The sequence below is a fragment of the Papaver somniferum genome, unplaced genomic scaffold (assembly GCF_003573695.1).
Source record: "Papaver somniferum cultivar HN1 unplaced genomic scaffold, ASM357369v1 unplaced-scaffold_12, whole genome shotgun sequence".
NCBI lineage: Eukaryota > Viridiplantae > Streptophyta > Magnoliopsida > Ranunculales > Papaveraceae > Papaver > Papaver somniferum.
In genome coordinates this window covers 504,865-521,599 of record NW_020621047.1, presented here as the reverse complement: position 1 = coordinate 521,599, position 16,735 = coordinate 504,865, and the positions used below count along the sequence as shown (strand labels likewise).

At 36.5% G+C, this 16,735-nt stretch overlaps 1 protein-coding gene across 2 annotated transcripts; it reads right to left on the bottom strand.

Annotated features, from left to right (window-relative positions):
- Nucleotides 1–339: 339 nt before the first annotated feature.
- Nucleotides 340–5,392, bottom strand: LOC113330940 (probable inactive histone-lysine N-methyltransferase SUVR2). 2 transcript variants are annotated; one of them, XM_026577733.1, is made up of 9 exons: nt 5,153–5,392; nt 4,563–4,814; nt 3,811–4,465; nt 3,376–3,450; nt 1,793–3,060; nt 1,415–1,680; nt 973–1,039; nt 792–842; nt 340–647 (listed from the first exon to the last, which is right to left on the bottom strand). In XM_026577733.1, exons 2-9 carry the CDS (start codon nt 4,749–4,751, stop codon nt 546–548), a joined length of 2,673 nt encoding a protein of 890 aa, XP_026433518.1. In that variant the 5' UTR covers nt 4,752–4,814; nt 5,153–5,392; the 3' UTR covers nt 340–545. The 2 variants fall into 2 exon arrangements, with proteins under 2 accessions (XP_026433518.1, XP_026433519.1); XM_026577734.1 differs by lacking the exon at nt 3,376–3,450.
- Nucleotides 5,393–16,735: the final 11,343 nt, after the last annotated feature.

Below are 16,735 nucleotides of genomic sequence, written 5' to 3'. Positions count from 1 at the left end.
GAGAATAATTATTTTCCATATTTTTCTTCTTCATCTTCTCTAACTCTACTCTCTCAATAATTCTACTTAATTAATAATAAACTCATCTTTTAATTTAATCTCATCAATTGTTTTTAACTAAATCATTCACTAATCATAATCTAAAATTAATTAAAAGGATAGATTAAGTATTAAATAAATAACTAGATATGGGGTGACCTAAAATTGTTTGGTACATACTCTTTGAATCATGGACCAGTATTACTAATAAGTGTCCTTCGGGCATTCAAGCCGGAAGGTCGCACTTTATCCAACCTACATGGCATATATGCCAGAAAGTTTGTGATTGGGTCAAAAGACTCAAAAAAAAGCTAGTCTATATATACAATGGCATCATCATAATTACACTATTGGAAGTATGGAATTGCTCAGCAGCAAAAAAACCAAAAAATAACAAAAAACTTACATTGAGCAAAACACATACTCCCAAAGATCAAACCATAGACTCTACAGACTACTATAAGGAAACATATAAACTTCACAGCCTAGTCTTTCGTAGTTACAGATCAGATATACTGGCGCCTAACATCTCGGCAGTCTTTGCTTCTACAGAAACATCGAAACCCCTTTACAGAATCACTACGGTTGCTGAAGTCAATCCCATAGTCCTGATTCATTCAACAGCATACATGAGAAATAAGATGCCAGTTGAAATTTACTTTTAACTGACAGTAAATGCAGATGATGCCACAATCTAAAATGATGGCAAATGCAGATAAAACGCGACAAGTTTAATTGGGCGCTCAACTTACCCAAGTTAACTCTTCCAAAGCTTCTACATCTCTTGTTGTGAAAAATGCGAGCTGCCATAAAATAAGGGGGAGGATTAGAGATGCCGCATATAATAATTTGTACATAGACACCCCAGACAAAATATGTCAGGTATTAACAAATGCGGATAACATCTACAGAAGTAGCTGGTCAGATGCTTACATGGTAGTAGCGATGATTCTGACTCTCAACTTCAACTGGGACTTCTACCAAATTTGCATCAAAGCATCTATACAAGTAAATAAACATTTGAAACATAATCATATGAGTAAAAAGAACACACAAAAAACGGAACATGGAGAGGCTAAGAAAGAGAATCTGACAAAATATGGAAATCAATTTATGAAGTACTCTGTTGGCAAGTAATCTCTCATGTGCGAGTTTATCAATTAAAAGATGGTTTAAAGCTGGAAAGGTGTGTTAGATGTAGATTCTAAGCAATTAGAAAGTAATTCAAGGTTTTAAACAACAAATCTGCATCGGAGTTGAAGATTGGTTCCAAAATTGGAATTGACAGCAGAACAATATACACAAAGGAAATGCCGATAATTTTAAATCGAGTGTCAATAAATAGTAGATGAATCAAAGTATGCTGGTGAATTACCTATGATTGATAAATCTCGCAACATTTCCATAAAATGTAGCATCTAAACAGAGTGCATCTTTATCCTTAACAACACCATCTGAACCCCAAGCAGCATCAAGCAGCACGTTGGACGTCTGTACATCAACATCTGTGATTTCTTTGTTTCTTTCATACAGCTCCTTACTCGTTAATATTTCGCCAACATATTCACAAACAAAAGACCCTCTAGGCAAGTCCGTGAGTGTTCTGAGGCCCCACCCTTTTCCTTCCGCTGTCAGAAATACCTGAAATGTAAAAAATTCTACTTAAAAACACAATCTCTTGAAGTTAATTTGTACCAAAGAGTAAGATCTCGCCACAAGTTTCACATTCCATACTTCATTAGAAGTTTCTGACCTGTAAGTTGCATGATATTCCACGTTGTACTACTCGATTTCCACATTGCTTGTTGCAACCACATTTGCTCCAGCATTCTTTGATAAACTTTCTCATCAGGTGGCCCTTGCATGGGTCAGGCATATCCCCACCCTTGCACCTTTCCAAGGGGCAACTTTTACAATAGAACAGGTGGTTTTGAGGATCATGATTCACCGAAATGCATTCTTCCAGAAAATTTTCCTTGAGTAAGCCGTCCAGTGTATAAGCAAAATCACCCCCAGTTACACGAGCACATGCACAAGGAATAGACGACGACACACAATCACCAAAACAGTTTATGCAACAGTCTTCATCCCCAATTCTGGAAAGTGAGCAATTCACATGCGCACTTCTGAATATTGTGTTTTTTGAGATGTAGTAGAACAATGGGGGATAAGGCGCACTGCTGACTTCATTTACTGTTGAGATGGGGAGATTTTCTTGCCCTTTGGAAATGTCATTTACATCATGGGATGGCCGTACTACAACAAGAGTATCATCAGCAGACCGTAAATCATCAGGGGTGGACATTTCCTGCCTAACACGTACAAAACCTGATGGACTTGAAGATCTTACATCCGTTTGCTCCACTATCATGTCCCTTCCATTTGCTCCAACAGAAAGAACTTCTTCATTAGGTTGTATAATAGTGCCTTGAAGGTCAACCACACCATTCAGTGCCAGCCGCTGTGGCGTGTGGGGTTCAATTACCTCAGCAGAGGAATGAGAGCTAACTGATCTATCAATAGAAGTCGGTGGTATTAGAATAGAGTCTTCATGATCAGATCTGGCACCCAAAGAATTCCTCATATTATTCTGCAAATTGAGGTTGGTTGTTATATGCATCAAGGTTCCTTGATTATCATCAGTAGAATCACTAGCTCTATCTGAAATGCATTGGCACATTTCTTTCATCAGATTCATCACAGAAAAATTGGGATCAATTATTTTGTATGATTTCAGACATTTATCCTCCACCATTTTAAAAACCTCATCCATACTTGGTAGGCGGAAGTTGGGTTGTCCAGAGAAATAGTTGCAACTCAAAGAAATTTTCACCTCCCCTGAGGTTGATGAAGCAAGTTCAACACTAGCACGGGTTGCCTCAGCGACGTCAGCAAGCTCTAGACCTCCATTCTTGGACGATGAGCCTGAACCACCAAGACTTCCATTTTCCGCATCAGCATCTCGAGAAGGCAAGGCTACCACGCCATGTCGCCTGCTAGAAACATTTTGATCTTTATGTCCTGCATCAGAAATTTCAAAACTGATATCAACAAAGTAGAAGTAATTTTCTGATTATTGTAGTTACGTGTGGATGACACTCAGAAATTCCTATTCCAATACCAAATATAAATTCAGAATAAGGCATGTTTACAGTCGACTGAATACTCATTGTTAGCAAAAGTGCCAACATACCGAATAACTTGTTCATTCTTTGAACTTACAACAAAAATCCATTACCAATCGCGGAATCTTTATTTCATATGATCCAAAAGCCAAAATTATTAGAGAAGCGAGAAAAATTGCAACACGAGACTTAGTATCACGCTCTATATTACCTTGGGCATCAGCATCTCGAGAAGGCAAGGCTTCCACGCCATGCCGCCTACTAGAAACATTTTGATCTTTATGTCCTGCATCAGAAATTTCAAAACTGAAGTTATCAGCAAAGTAGAAGTAATTTTCTGATTATTGTAGTTACGTGTGAATGACACTCAGAAATTCCTATCCCAATACCAATTACCAAATATAAATTCAGAATAAGACAAGTTTACAAAAATTCAGAATAACTGAATAAGACATGTTTACAGTTGACTGAATATTCGTTGTTAACAAAAGTGCCAACATACTGTTAACTTGTTCATTCTTTGAACTTGTCACTGAGCTCCATTAGCATTGAGAAATATTTATCTCATATTATCCAAAAGCCAAAAGTATTAGAAAAGCAAGAAAAATTGCAGCTCAAGACTTATTAGTTTCAGGATCAATATTACCTTGGGTTCTTCGGCAATCAGGATTGGGAGGAAGCGTTGCAGCAGCTGGGACCCCAGATGGTTGAAAGCCATCATTGCACGGTTCAGTCTTAGGTTTGACCAACACCTTTGTTTGAGCGCCGCTAGCTAACTTCTCTTTAGGTGGCAATGGCTCAACTCCAGGTTCAGTCTTTGGCTGTTTAAGGCAGACTACAAAAGGCGCTGTTGGCGTTTCTCTTTCGCTCCTTTTGCAAATTGTAGGCGCAAGAAGAGACCCCCTTCCCCTGTCTTCAAAATTGATATGAGGTGAAACAGGCTGCGCATGTTCACTCCTTTTCCTCCTCAACTGCAGCTGTGCTGGTGGCTCTTCAGTTTCGTCTCTAGAACAATCCTCATAGGGCAATGACATTAGCGCCTCATTTCTTCCTGGCATACATACATTCAGCGGAACAGCCCCCTGTCCGTACATTCCTTGCCCAAATGATTCACTCCCTTCCACCCTAGGAGTCAAATCAAAGTTTGGGCCCATTTGCCTTCTCACTAAAGGCGGCGACTGTTGGTCATCTGGTCGCAATCTTTGTTGGTCATCTGGCCGCAATCTTTTTGACCTTGGAGGTCCCGAATCCTCATGCGATTCAACAACTTCTTTCTTCTTCCTCTTCTGTTTCTCAACATCCTAATAAAACAGATGAATAATTAAGACCCAATCACATTAAACAAAAAATTGAATTTCTAAAAACAGCATCAAAATTATCCAAAAGTAAATGTAGTACCTCCTTATGTTCTTCTTGGTAATCCAATACGGCATCAGCAAGAACTCTATAGTTTTCATCCTCAATAAGTTCCCAATTCTTTTCATAGACTCTTAATAGATTCTTCAATACTGGTTTAACTTTCTTCTCAGACAAACCTATCTCTTTCATAGCACTAAATGCCATCGCAACCCTCGGATTCATCGTCATTGTTAATCAAATATGATTCTGATTCAAGCCTAAATATCACATTACATCACCACCAAATCAATCCTACAAGACACAAAATTAAAGATTATCATCTCCAAATCAAGCCTAAATCCTCAAATAAAAGATAAATTTAAGAATCATATAATCAAAGCTAACATACAAAAAAAAAATTGTATGAGCAATCAAAATGATAAACTCAGATAAGAAATGAAGTGAAGTAGGAAGAAGAAGCATGATTAGAACTGCAATTGACAAAAACAACAAGAATAAGATGAAGTACAAAACAGAGATTTAACCATAATTGATAACATAAACAGCTCTGATCAAAAAAAAAAAAGGAAAAATCAAAAAAAAAAATCAAAAATTATAGAAAGTAATTTTGGGGGTGGTGAATAACTTACTGAACAAAGAGTTGAGAGTGCAGACATAGTAAATCAAGGAATCAGAGAATCTAATTTGAAGGAATGTATCAGAGAATCTAGTAATTTCTGGTGAGAATGAGAGTGACTTATTAGGGCACAAAACAAGAAGAAGAACTGTAGAAGAAGAAAAAGGAAATCTAATTTAAGAAATTAAGTGGTGATGGTGGGGGAGAATCGAGGTGACCTCACAGCAGAACACGCCTGCTTTAGTTAAATCCAGTCACTCTACTCTTCTGTTCTGTTTTGAGAAATGGATCAAGTGATGATGTGTGTGTTTGTCGTTTATAAGGTGGGACCTTTCTAGATGGGTTGGTTGGTGGAGCGAGTAAATATTTTTACAGTTTGATTTGATACCTACTGATGATCATGATAATATTACGGTAAAAAATAAAGATAATAATGTTACTTTTTTTGTGCACGAGCACCGAAATGACTGGAGTGGTGGAGTACGAGTTGGTGTGGTTACTCTCAGCACGCAGCTCAACATGACCGTCCCACAACCACCTCTTTTTTTTTTGTTTTTTTTTCTTTTTTAATGAGTAGAAAGGTTAACATACATCCAGAAAAGGAAAAGATGGTAATCGGCTCCATAACAAGAAAATTACTCGGTGCTTCATCAATCATTTTGCTCATATGAGCACCGCTGAACCTATTATCATAAACCAGATTCATTATCAACCTTAAATCCACTACTACCATCAATTCTGAAAACCATAATTTTCTCAGAATTCTTGATGCTACTGAAATAAAGTATACTCTTTTTAGCATGGGTAAAGACAAAGCACATGGACCTAATAGATTTTCACCAAACTTCTTTCAAGCCAACTGGGAGATTGTTGAAGAAGACATCACTAGTATGGTTCAAAAAAAATTTAATTCTGGTTTTATCCTAAAAGAAATGAACTCAACCTTCATATCCCTCATTCCTCAAATTGATAACCCAACCACCCCATCTCATTTCAGACCCACATCTCTATGTAATCCTACCTATAAAATAATATCCAACCTTCATTCTCAAAGGTTAAAACCTCTTTCCTAAACTCATATCCCCCTTTCAATCTGCTTTTATTCATGGCAGACAAATCTCCGATAACATGGCATAACTCATGAACTTATTCACCACATGAATACTAGAAAATGAAAAAAAAAAATGAGTTGCTGGTACTATGGGCATCAAGATAGACATGGCTAAAGCTTTTGATAGAGTCAATTGGGACTTCCTCACTCAAATTATGGCCCAAACGGGATTTTGTACTCAATGGTGTAATCTTATTCACCAATATATATCTACCACCAATTTGGAAGTTTTAGTTAATGGTTTGTCTGGCAATTTCTTCAAACATTCTAGAGGGCTCAGACAAGGAGGCCATCTTTCTCCATATTTGTTCTTATTCTTCACAAATGGAGGGTTTCTCAAGATATCTTATCTATGCTGAATCCCAATGCCTTATTCATGGAATTAGATTGTGTCCTGATGCTCATGCTATAATCCACCTACTATTTGTTGATGACTGTATGATATTCGACAAACCTAACATGAAGGAATGCCACAATCTTATCAGGATTTTCCAAGACTTCAGCCAATCTTCTGGGAAAATGATAAACTTTTCTAAAATCTGGTATTTTCTTCAGCAAAAACACTGCTCCTGATATTGCTGACAGCATAAGCCAAACCATGAAAGTTTAGAGAATCAGCAGGAAGGATAAATACTTCGGCTCTCCTCTCTTCACTAACAAGAGTAAAGTACAAGCTTCCAAACCTTGTGTTGAGAAATTAAAATTCAGGCTTGCTGGATGGAAGGCAACTATGTCAACAGTTGGGAAAGTCACCATGATTCAAACTGTTACTTCTACTTCAAGTATATATCAGATGAATTGCTTCAAACTTTCCATGGCCACTTGTAAAGAGATAAATGATATTCAGAGATATTTTTTCTGGAATAAAGAACCAGATAAACCTAAAGGTCTCTATTACATAACCTTGGATGTTGTTAACAAACCAAAAGATCTGGGAGGCTTAGGCTTCAAGTACACGGAGTTCTTCAATATTTCAATGATCACCAAAATAGATTGGAGGTTAATCACTGAACCTCAATCCCTTTGGAGTTGCACCATGAAGGCTTCTCATTACCCAAATCATGAGGTAATAAGGATGGATACTAAACCAAAATCTACTAATTCTTAGATTGGAAGGGTATCCTTGAAGGCATAGCTAATATCCAAAAGTACTACATCTGGAAAATTGGAAAACATGACCGAATTCTTATATGGGAGGATAGATAGATTGATGGTTATTCTGATATCATTCCAAAACCCTCCAACTGTCCTTCTAACATCATTACTGTTAACCAACTTTTCAATATCTATAGGGATTGGGATCTTGATCAATTGGCTCTTTGGTTTTCTCAAGATGTTCAAAACCTGATCCTCCATACTCATCACAACAATAATACCGAAGACACCATCAGATGGGGGTTATCTCATAAAGGGGACTTCTCTGTCAAATCTCTATATGATATAAACAAATCTCTGATAAGTATGTTAATGATGTTCTCACTGCTCCTTGGAGAAATATTTGGAATAATCCTGATACTTCAACATCAATTCATCTATTCATTTGGAAAGCTGCTCATGGAATTCTCCCCACCAGTGCTAAGTATGTTAGCATCCTGAACTATATTGATCTTATATGCAACATCTGCAAGAATGTTAAAGAAGATGTCGCTCATGTTCTGTTCGCTTTCCCAGATGCCTCCAAAGTTTGGGAAAAATTATTTGGGAACTCTCATCAACTCTTCAGAGCTTTTGGTTCCTTCCATGAATGGCATAATATCTGGTTCCATAATGATAATCGTAATACCAACTAGAGTGCCACTTATGTTATTATCTGCTGGTTCATCTGGAAAGCAAGATGTGATATGGTTTTTAGAAATATTCCACCTTCAGCTGACAGTACTTCCTTGAAAATAACTCAGCATTTATCCACTTTCAATAGCATATTCATAACCCTGGCATATTCTGAATAATTTGCATTATCATGATACCATAACTGATCAACAAGCAAGATTTGTTAGTCAGATCAGGCATCACAAGGAAAGGTTCGGAATCACCATTAGCATGAGTATTTTAGAAGTGGATACTAATATACTCGATGGTGATTTTCAACATGTTACTAACTTTGCTTTTATTGCTTTGTCCTTCTCAGGCCAATGTGTGGGAGCAAAAAACTTCAAGGACTCTACAATTGGACTCAGCAGAGCAGGCAGAGGAGCACATCTAGCCTTGGAATGGGGAAAGTAAATGCAGAAATCCAACATTGACTTCATTGTAGAAGATGAATCAACTCTACAGGTCATAAAGGAATGAGGGATATCAAATGGAAGTTCAATAAAGATTTCAAGGAAGTTTCTTTCTATCCCATGGTGGAAATTTTGAAGCTATTTTTGTTTTGGGTAAACTAATCAAGCTAGCTCCTTATCAAAACTTTATTTCTACTAACTTATAAATTTTTTGCATTCATTCTGAAATTCTCCGAAACTTAAATTGGAAAGGACCCTATTTAAAACAGTTTATTGATATTTTGCAGTCACCGTTAGTCTCGAATGGTGCTAGCCTAAGCCCGGATGACCACCTGTTGTTCTTGTGAGTTAGTTGCTCTTCTTCGAGCATTCTGTCAGTTTTATTAAAAAAAAAAACATACGGAGAAAAAAGCTTATGGCATAGTAGACAAAAACCTAGCAAGAGCCAAGCTCATACCAGAAAAGAGAAAAAAGAACAACAAACAAGCCATAAAACAAGCAACCTAATAATACAAATTGCGGCACCTTCAATATTTTCTCCTTGCTGATTTCCTTTGGCCTCTGCCTAGAAAATCATTGCTCAACTCACTCTCCAAACCTAACTTCCATCTCCCTTTCCTTCCTGGTTTTCTTGTACTTGTCGGCTAATTCAGCGAATATACTCCTTTTTTCCTCTTCTATGGCCCCATTAGGTGCTCCTAACAATGGAGAGAACTTAAAAAGTGCATCCACTTGTTTAGAACTAGTCTCCTGGTTCCTTACTTCTCCTGAAGAGTTTATAGCTTTTTCTGCATCAGTTGTTTTTTTGTACTCCTGCAATATGGACTTCTCCGGCTTTTTCTGCATCAGTTATAGCTCAATTGTATACTTATAATGGACTTAGAAAAGAAAAAAAAAGTACTGCTTAAGGCTGGTTTCTCATTTCATTCATGATCAACGTTAAATTTGAGATAAAAAGAAATGACTTTTTAGCCTTGAACTCTATGACAAATGATATGTATTCAATCCGAACTTTTTTTTGTTAACCTCAAACATAATTCATAAGATAATGACCCGATTTAGCTGTCGGGACTGTTATAAGGGAGCTATTACAGTTGAAAGAGGTCACATGGCCGGAAAACGACCGAATTTCGACTGGAATCTTACCGGAAAATCTAACTATTTGTAACACCAAAATAGGATTGACTTGGAAATATGAAGACTCCACTTCAATCAGCAGTGCTGCTGTAAACAACGTAGATGTTTTGTTACCGGGTATAGACCAGAATCTAAACGGAACTTCACCGAAGAATTTTGAAATTAGTCCTACCACTACAACCGGATTGCACCTAACCATTGGATGGTCATCTTCAATAACCGGCGCCCCACTACAAATAACAGGGGTAGTATGGTTTGATTTTCGCCACTATCATCAAGATCAGCCCTTTTTGAAAAGAGATTGAAACTACTGTCTTCTTGTTGCGGATGTTTTCCTTGCGTCTTTGTTGTTGTTGATGGTGTCTTGGCGTCTTGGTAAGCAAGAGTGAAGCATATCAGAGAAGAACCCCTGTTATACCCACTAATCATATCAAAGCTAGAAAGATCCAAATCAGTGAAAGTTACCGTAAAACTACAGAGAAAAAGCTCAAAATACATCAGAGAAATCCAAAAAAAATAAATCTAAAAAGTAACGTGGAACGAGATGAAATCAGCAGAATAGATTAAAAGTGGTGGGAGAATGGTGTTAACCTGCTATATCTAATCCATACCGGTGAAAGTTACCAAACTTTATCTAATTTATATATATTCTTATTAAAAAAAACCTAATATTTTCTTATGAAAAACACTATATTTGAGTGACCCGGGCAACGCCTATTTTTAATTTTTGGGCCTTTTACAAAAATGGGTCCGTTTTTTTTTGTGCTTTTCAATTCTAGGCCTGTTTTTTTATTTATTGTAAAACTAGGCAAATTTAGACTAAAAGTGATGGATGGAAAGTTAGCCCCGTTAACTGTACATAAAAAGACCTAATAGTCCTTTGAATCATTCGTTCAAGTCTGTGTCACTGATTTAACTCGGCTAAGTCAGCATGGACTTGGTACACCTGGACTCGAATATGTCCTGTGGACTATGTACACGTCAACATTTTGATACGTGGCACTACTGCACAATCCCATTTCATCGCCGTTAGACTAATATCACTTGTAGCTTCATGCCTGCACAATCCACTCACAGACCTAAATCAACAGCAACCTTACTGCAGCTTCAACAACAGCCAACCATCAATAGTCCCCAATGAAACAAAGAAATGCGCTCAAACACTGACGAGCATTAGCAAGCCCAAGACACCAACGAAATCTTATTAATCTACCAGCCTGATCTCCAGACATTCCAGTTAAGCAAGCACAAGACAAAGGTGTCCTTTCTAGTCAGTTTGGCATCAAATGTCTAATGTGAATTTACAAAAATTCACACTTAGTGTCTGAAATGTTATATCTCATTTACTTAGAAATCTCCTCTAAAACAGTATTGTTATTCTTGCACAAGCCATACAGTCTAAACAACAAAATTTCAACTGCAACAAAATATAATCGTTGTTTTTCACTAGTTGACTGGTCATGAAGACAGACTTTGAAAAAAAAAAGTATCAACACAGTTTTAGTATTTCTTTACCATGGACACTTCAAGTGGGATACATATCATCCTTGTATTGCGCCCGAACAAATCTCAAGAGAAGCAACTCCTAGAATGGACAACACATACAGTCCTCAATTTATACCAGTTGCAACACCTCAACCAACTATCACCACATCAAATTCACTACCTTCAACAGCCTTCACTACCTTCTACAGCCTTGTAATCTCATCATTTTCGAAACTTCAACTTCAACTTCAGTTACAACCCTGCAATTACAGCTTGCCCTCAGCTCTTGTTAGTTCATCTCACCACAGCATCACTCCGCTGTAAACCACCTACCAACTCAATAACCCATCTGCTCATTCAACACCAGTTGCACATTTTTATATGTTACTCACCCCATGCCTCACTGTCATTAGATACAACCACCAACAATGGCTCAATACCACATGTAATTCTAAGTACCAGCACCATCTGAGACTGCAACCATTCTTGCAGTGCAACCCCTGCATATCTCGACAGCAGCAACTCATACCCTGTGTTGTTCTTGCTCAAATGCAACTACCAGCACCAATTACCATCAGAACTCAGTCATACACAAACCAAAATCAAATCTAGGAGCAAACCAATCTTCTTAATTCCTGCAATTTCCGGTTTCAATCTTCTGTGAAATTATACACAACACCCATCTCTCCATCCAGGCCATCACGAACTGTGAATCAGTAGCACCACCATCTTCTTCTTTTTATGCTGTAATTAATTCAAAAAGAACCCCACCTGAATTCCCATTGAGCTCAAACTCACACAACTGCTGATTGCTTCATTACAAAGCTTCGATTTCTCACCCAGCAACAGCAAAACCAACGGAAACCCTAACTCTGAATCACCACAACTTAATCATTTCTTCTATTTCTGTTCGCATCTCTTGTTCACAGTTCAACCTTGCTCAATTTTCCACAATTACCATCTCACAATCTCTACCATTACCCATATTCAAAACCTCTTCTTCTTGATAATTCGAGCACAACAGCAAATCACATCTCCGACCAATGGCATCTCCATCAGTTCATGTTGGTTTCTCTCTTCAATCACATCGATCTAATACTCAATTATAGAATAAAACCGTCTCTGATTCTCCTCAGATTAGATCCAGACACCATCAATACTTTCTTCACAAACCGAACCTTAATCTACTTTTGCTTCTCAATTTCTATCAAACCCTTTTTTTCTCGAATTCCCATGTTCAATCAATTTCAGAACCATCATCAATTTCTTCCTACAAATCTTTTCAGTGAAACCCTAATTTAATTCCAAATCCTCTCTTCACTAATTTGAGCATCAAAACATTAGCCAAACTCTTCAGATCAATCATACCCCTAAGTTATCTCTCGATTTTAGCAGAAAAAATTTGATTTAGATGAACCAGAGAGAAGAACTAGACAGAAGAAGAAAGAAGAAACAATGTAAATCGACCTCTCTCTCTGATGGGTTTTCACGTGAAGGACATTTTAGTAATCTAACCTCCTCCACGAGATCTCTCTACACGAGATTTTGACGATAATTTGACTAGTCAACGCGATAAATTGACCGAGATAGTTAAAGTGGATGGAATCCGTTTAACTTGCCTAGTCTAGTAATAAATAAAAAAACAGGCCTAGAAACGAAAGTGAGGGTCCAGACCAGGCCTATTTCTGCATATAATTCTTAATTTTTTCCTGTGAAGGAAGAAAGTTTTCATGCACCAAAGATAGAATTACATCTTATTAATGAGAAAGTTTGGAGTAATACCAAACGGCTCACCATTGTTTCCAGAGGTCCTACGATGTTTAGTTGCAATATCAGTTAAACTTGTAAAACTTTTATTTCAAAATTCAATTTCGATAAAATTAAAAGAATCCATGACTAGTTTACATTCATCTAAGACAGAGTTATTATACAAAAGTAACGAGTTATTATTTGATTCTAAACTACATCAGTGGCGGAGCCAGGTTTTAGTATTAGCGAGACTAAATTATTTCTTTTATAAATTTGGTTGACTAAATTACAAAAGACTGAGGATTGCACACAAAATGTGAAGGAAATGAAGGGCTAATAAGGAGTTTTAGGAATTTTAGTAGGGATAGAACCTGGTCTGTTCCACCTTTGGTTCCGCCACTGAACTACCTATAACTGCTTCTGCATCACTAGTTGTGCAGACATTGTCTTTTTCTTGCTCCTTTACCCTGCAGTCCAGCTTCATGAATGGTAGAACTGCTTTTTTTGAATTTCTTGCCAACCCTGCGATTAATTTTGCATCCAAGATATATAACTTCCCGAAGTATCATTCTTAGTAATTAATTCAATGCCAGAGAGGTTAGTATTTTTTTTCAAATGAAGCATCACAAAAGACAACAACACAATCTTCTGGTAAATTATTGATGACAGTATCATAATCCAAACTAATAGGGGTTGGGAGAATAATATTTGTTTGAGAATCATCATTTATGAGATACAGTTCAGTATCCCAAACTAGTTTTAGAGCTATTCAGATATGAGTATGGAAATTGTGTGTCTTATTCTGGATAATGAATGAACATATGTCTCTCCATATGCTAAATACATCTACTGCTTTGTCTTTATAAGAGAAATACTCCATATGTTTCTGGAAAAGTGTTACTTTCACTTTTTCAAATTAGCCTATTTTTAGGTTAAAATGAAAAAAAATAAAAGTAACACTTTTCCAGAAACGGAGGGAGTATTATTTTTCCGCCAACTAGCCATAGAGATATTCTACACAGAGTCTTGAAGAATGAGTTTCGTGTATGGAGTAAGAGACCATACTTCTTTTGCATAGGGGCAATGGAAGATGATATGTTCAGCAGACTCACAGGTTGAAGTGTTACATATACCACAATTCATGTTTTGGTTGGGGATATACTTAAAAATGTTAGCCTTAGCTGGTAAAATACATTCATGACACTTCCAAATAAAAATATGCACTTTCCGAAAAAAAATCAGCTTCCATAAGGATTTATAAGTTGGGTTTACAATACTGGTGTTTGGAGATTATGCAAGATAGGTTTATATGCTGATTTAACTGTGAATTGACCATTTTTGATATATGTCGAAAATTAACCTATCATAACCTGTAAGGGGGATTTCTAGTATTGAGAATGGCTTGTGCACTAGGAGGGGTAGAGAATGCATTAATGAAGTAAAATTTCCAGATCTTTGTATTATGATCATTGATATTAGACCATAATTGGGATTGGGGATAAATACGCTAACATACAATGGTCAGACTAGGTTAAGGATCCAATAGTCCTTATAGTCCAAAATATTAATTTCAGCGATTAACTCGGCGGAAAACCTCAAACTGCTTCTTCGTTTTTTGAGCTCAGATTCATTAATTTCAGGTGAAAAATCAATTCAAAATATCTTGATGAGCGATTAATTCTTACATATTTACTACCCAAAATATATATTGTTGGTGCTTATTTTGGTATTCATTGTGTTTTTGTAGGTAAATGAATAAAATGGGCTCTTCCAAGAAAATCGGCTAAAACTAGGATTCCAAGAAGAAAATATGTACTTTTGGATCTAAATGGGATAGGCCCAATTTAAGTTAGTGAAGGAGATGATGGGCTGAAGTTGGTTTAAGAAACTAACATGCTCGGGCATTTTGGTCTCGTGGATTTTATGATGAAGGACTTGGTGATTAGTTCTCGAAGGATTTAGGAGGTATCACGTAAAATGAAAAATCCTACTCAATAATTAATGTACGAGGTATGTCGACATGGTGGAGGAAGAAAGGAAACTAAATATCTTTTGCAACTAAAGAAGATTGATTTTGTGCATAATATATACTTCACCACATTAATACATGACGCCTGTTTTGGAATTGAGATAATGACAAAATAAGTACTTACCTCGTACATAAGACCAGTATGTGCTCATATAATATTTTCTTTCCCATGAAAAGAAAAGCAAGTGGTCGTACATGTGGCGAGTCTTTATTAGGTGATACTGTGTATTCTTAGACAAGTGGCATACTCCCATTGGATATGACATGTGGAAGAGAATTAAAAGAGGAAGGTTAGATTTTGTTGAAATCTATATATTGATGTCGAGAACAGGAAACCAAGGGGGATTTTTTTGGAGAGTCGGTGAGCCGGTAGCCAATTTCACAATTTTCTTTTATTTCTTCTATTTAATTTTCTTTGTAATAATGAGGAACTAGAATCACATGCTGGGACGGATGGAGCCATTTTTCGTCATTGTGGTAAATAAATTAATTTCTTTTTATGACTACTTGCACTGTTTATGAAATGATTTATGATTTTTATTGAATGGGTGTCATTTAAATTGATGGGTCATGCTTAGCTAAAATGTTTTGATGTCTCATGCTTTAGATTTACATTCATTGCTCTCAAAATCTACATTAGGCAAGGAACTAGAGTCAACAAATTGTTATCATACAAGCTATAATTGTGCATGAATAATTTTGAATCACATGAATGAAATTTGGTGAAATTCTTAGTCCCAGTACCTCTCACCATTGTTAACATTATTTGTATATTTATTTTTATTAAATTTAAAAATCGAACCTTCACAAGTCTTAGACGAACTCTACTACTACAACAACTTTTGAAACCCATCACATCTTTATTGCTACTCTTTGTCATGATTAATTGTTATTAATTCAGGTGGTTTATGGATTCTGGTCCTACATCTCCCTGTAGTGAAGATACAATGTCTGATTTGTTAGGGTTTAATAAAGAAACTAATTCTACTATTATTCCATCTACTGAACTGCTGGATGATTTGTTTCAGGAAAGTTTGAATCCTTGGAGATTTTCACTTATCGGTAGATTAAATTTATAGAAAATCAAGTTTGTTGATGCTTGATGGGCGTCGTAACCACAACAAATTAATAAAGATATTTCCCACTAATTAACTGGTAATATAACGGTAGTAAGAGATCGTTCCCACATAGAGCTGTGTAATTGATAGGTTATTTGAATAACAAGATAAAGTAAATAACAAAGGGGGTTTTGGTTTTAAGATAATAGAAAGACAATAAAGAAGAAAGAGAAGATCAAGGAATTCTTCGTTGTTACCAAGCGATAACTTGAATAATATACTTATCTATTGTTCGTAAGAACCATTCATCACCAACCCTGGAATAACAGCTAGCTCAGTGTTATCCCCAAAACTCCTTGTACCATGGATACAGAATCTCTCCAATATCAGATTCTATTCAACTGAACCACCAAGTAGTATCTCACTCAAGGTGTAATCCAATGAATGCTTAAAGCTTTGTGAATTAGGTTAATCCCAATAGTTAAACTCTTAGCTCAAGGTTTACTTGCTGGTGTTGTCTTCACACACGATTGCTCCACAGAATCCTTCTGTAAGGTCTCGCGATTTCTACTTGTGTAGAGAGTCAATCGACGATTACTTATCTCATAACCTCCACTAGCAATAGAACAATCAATAGACTAATCTGGTTGCGCACCCAAACCAATCTAATAATCATTCATAAACCCTAGATATGGTAAATACAAACGATAATGATAAAAACTCTCAATAGGTTTGTAATATAATAAAGCTTCACGCTTAGATCATTGAATTCATCCTTAACCAACAAAGGATTTAGCTACTCATA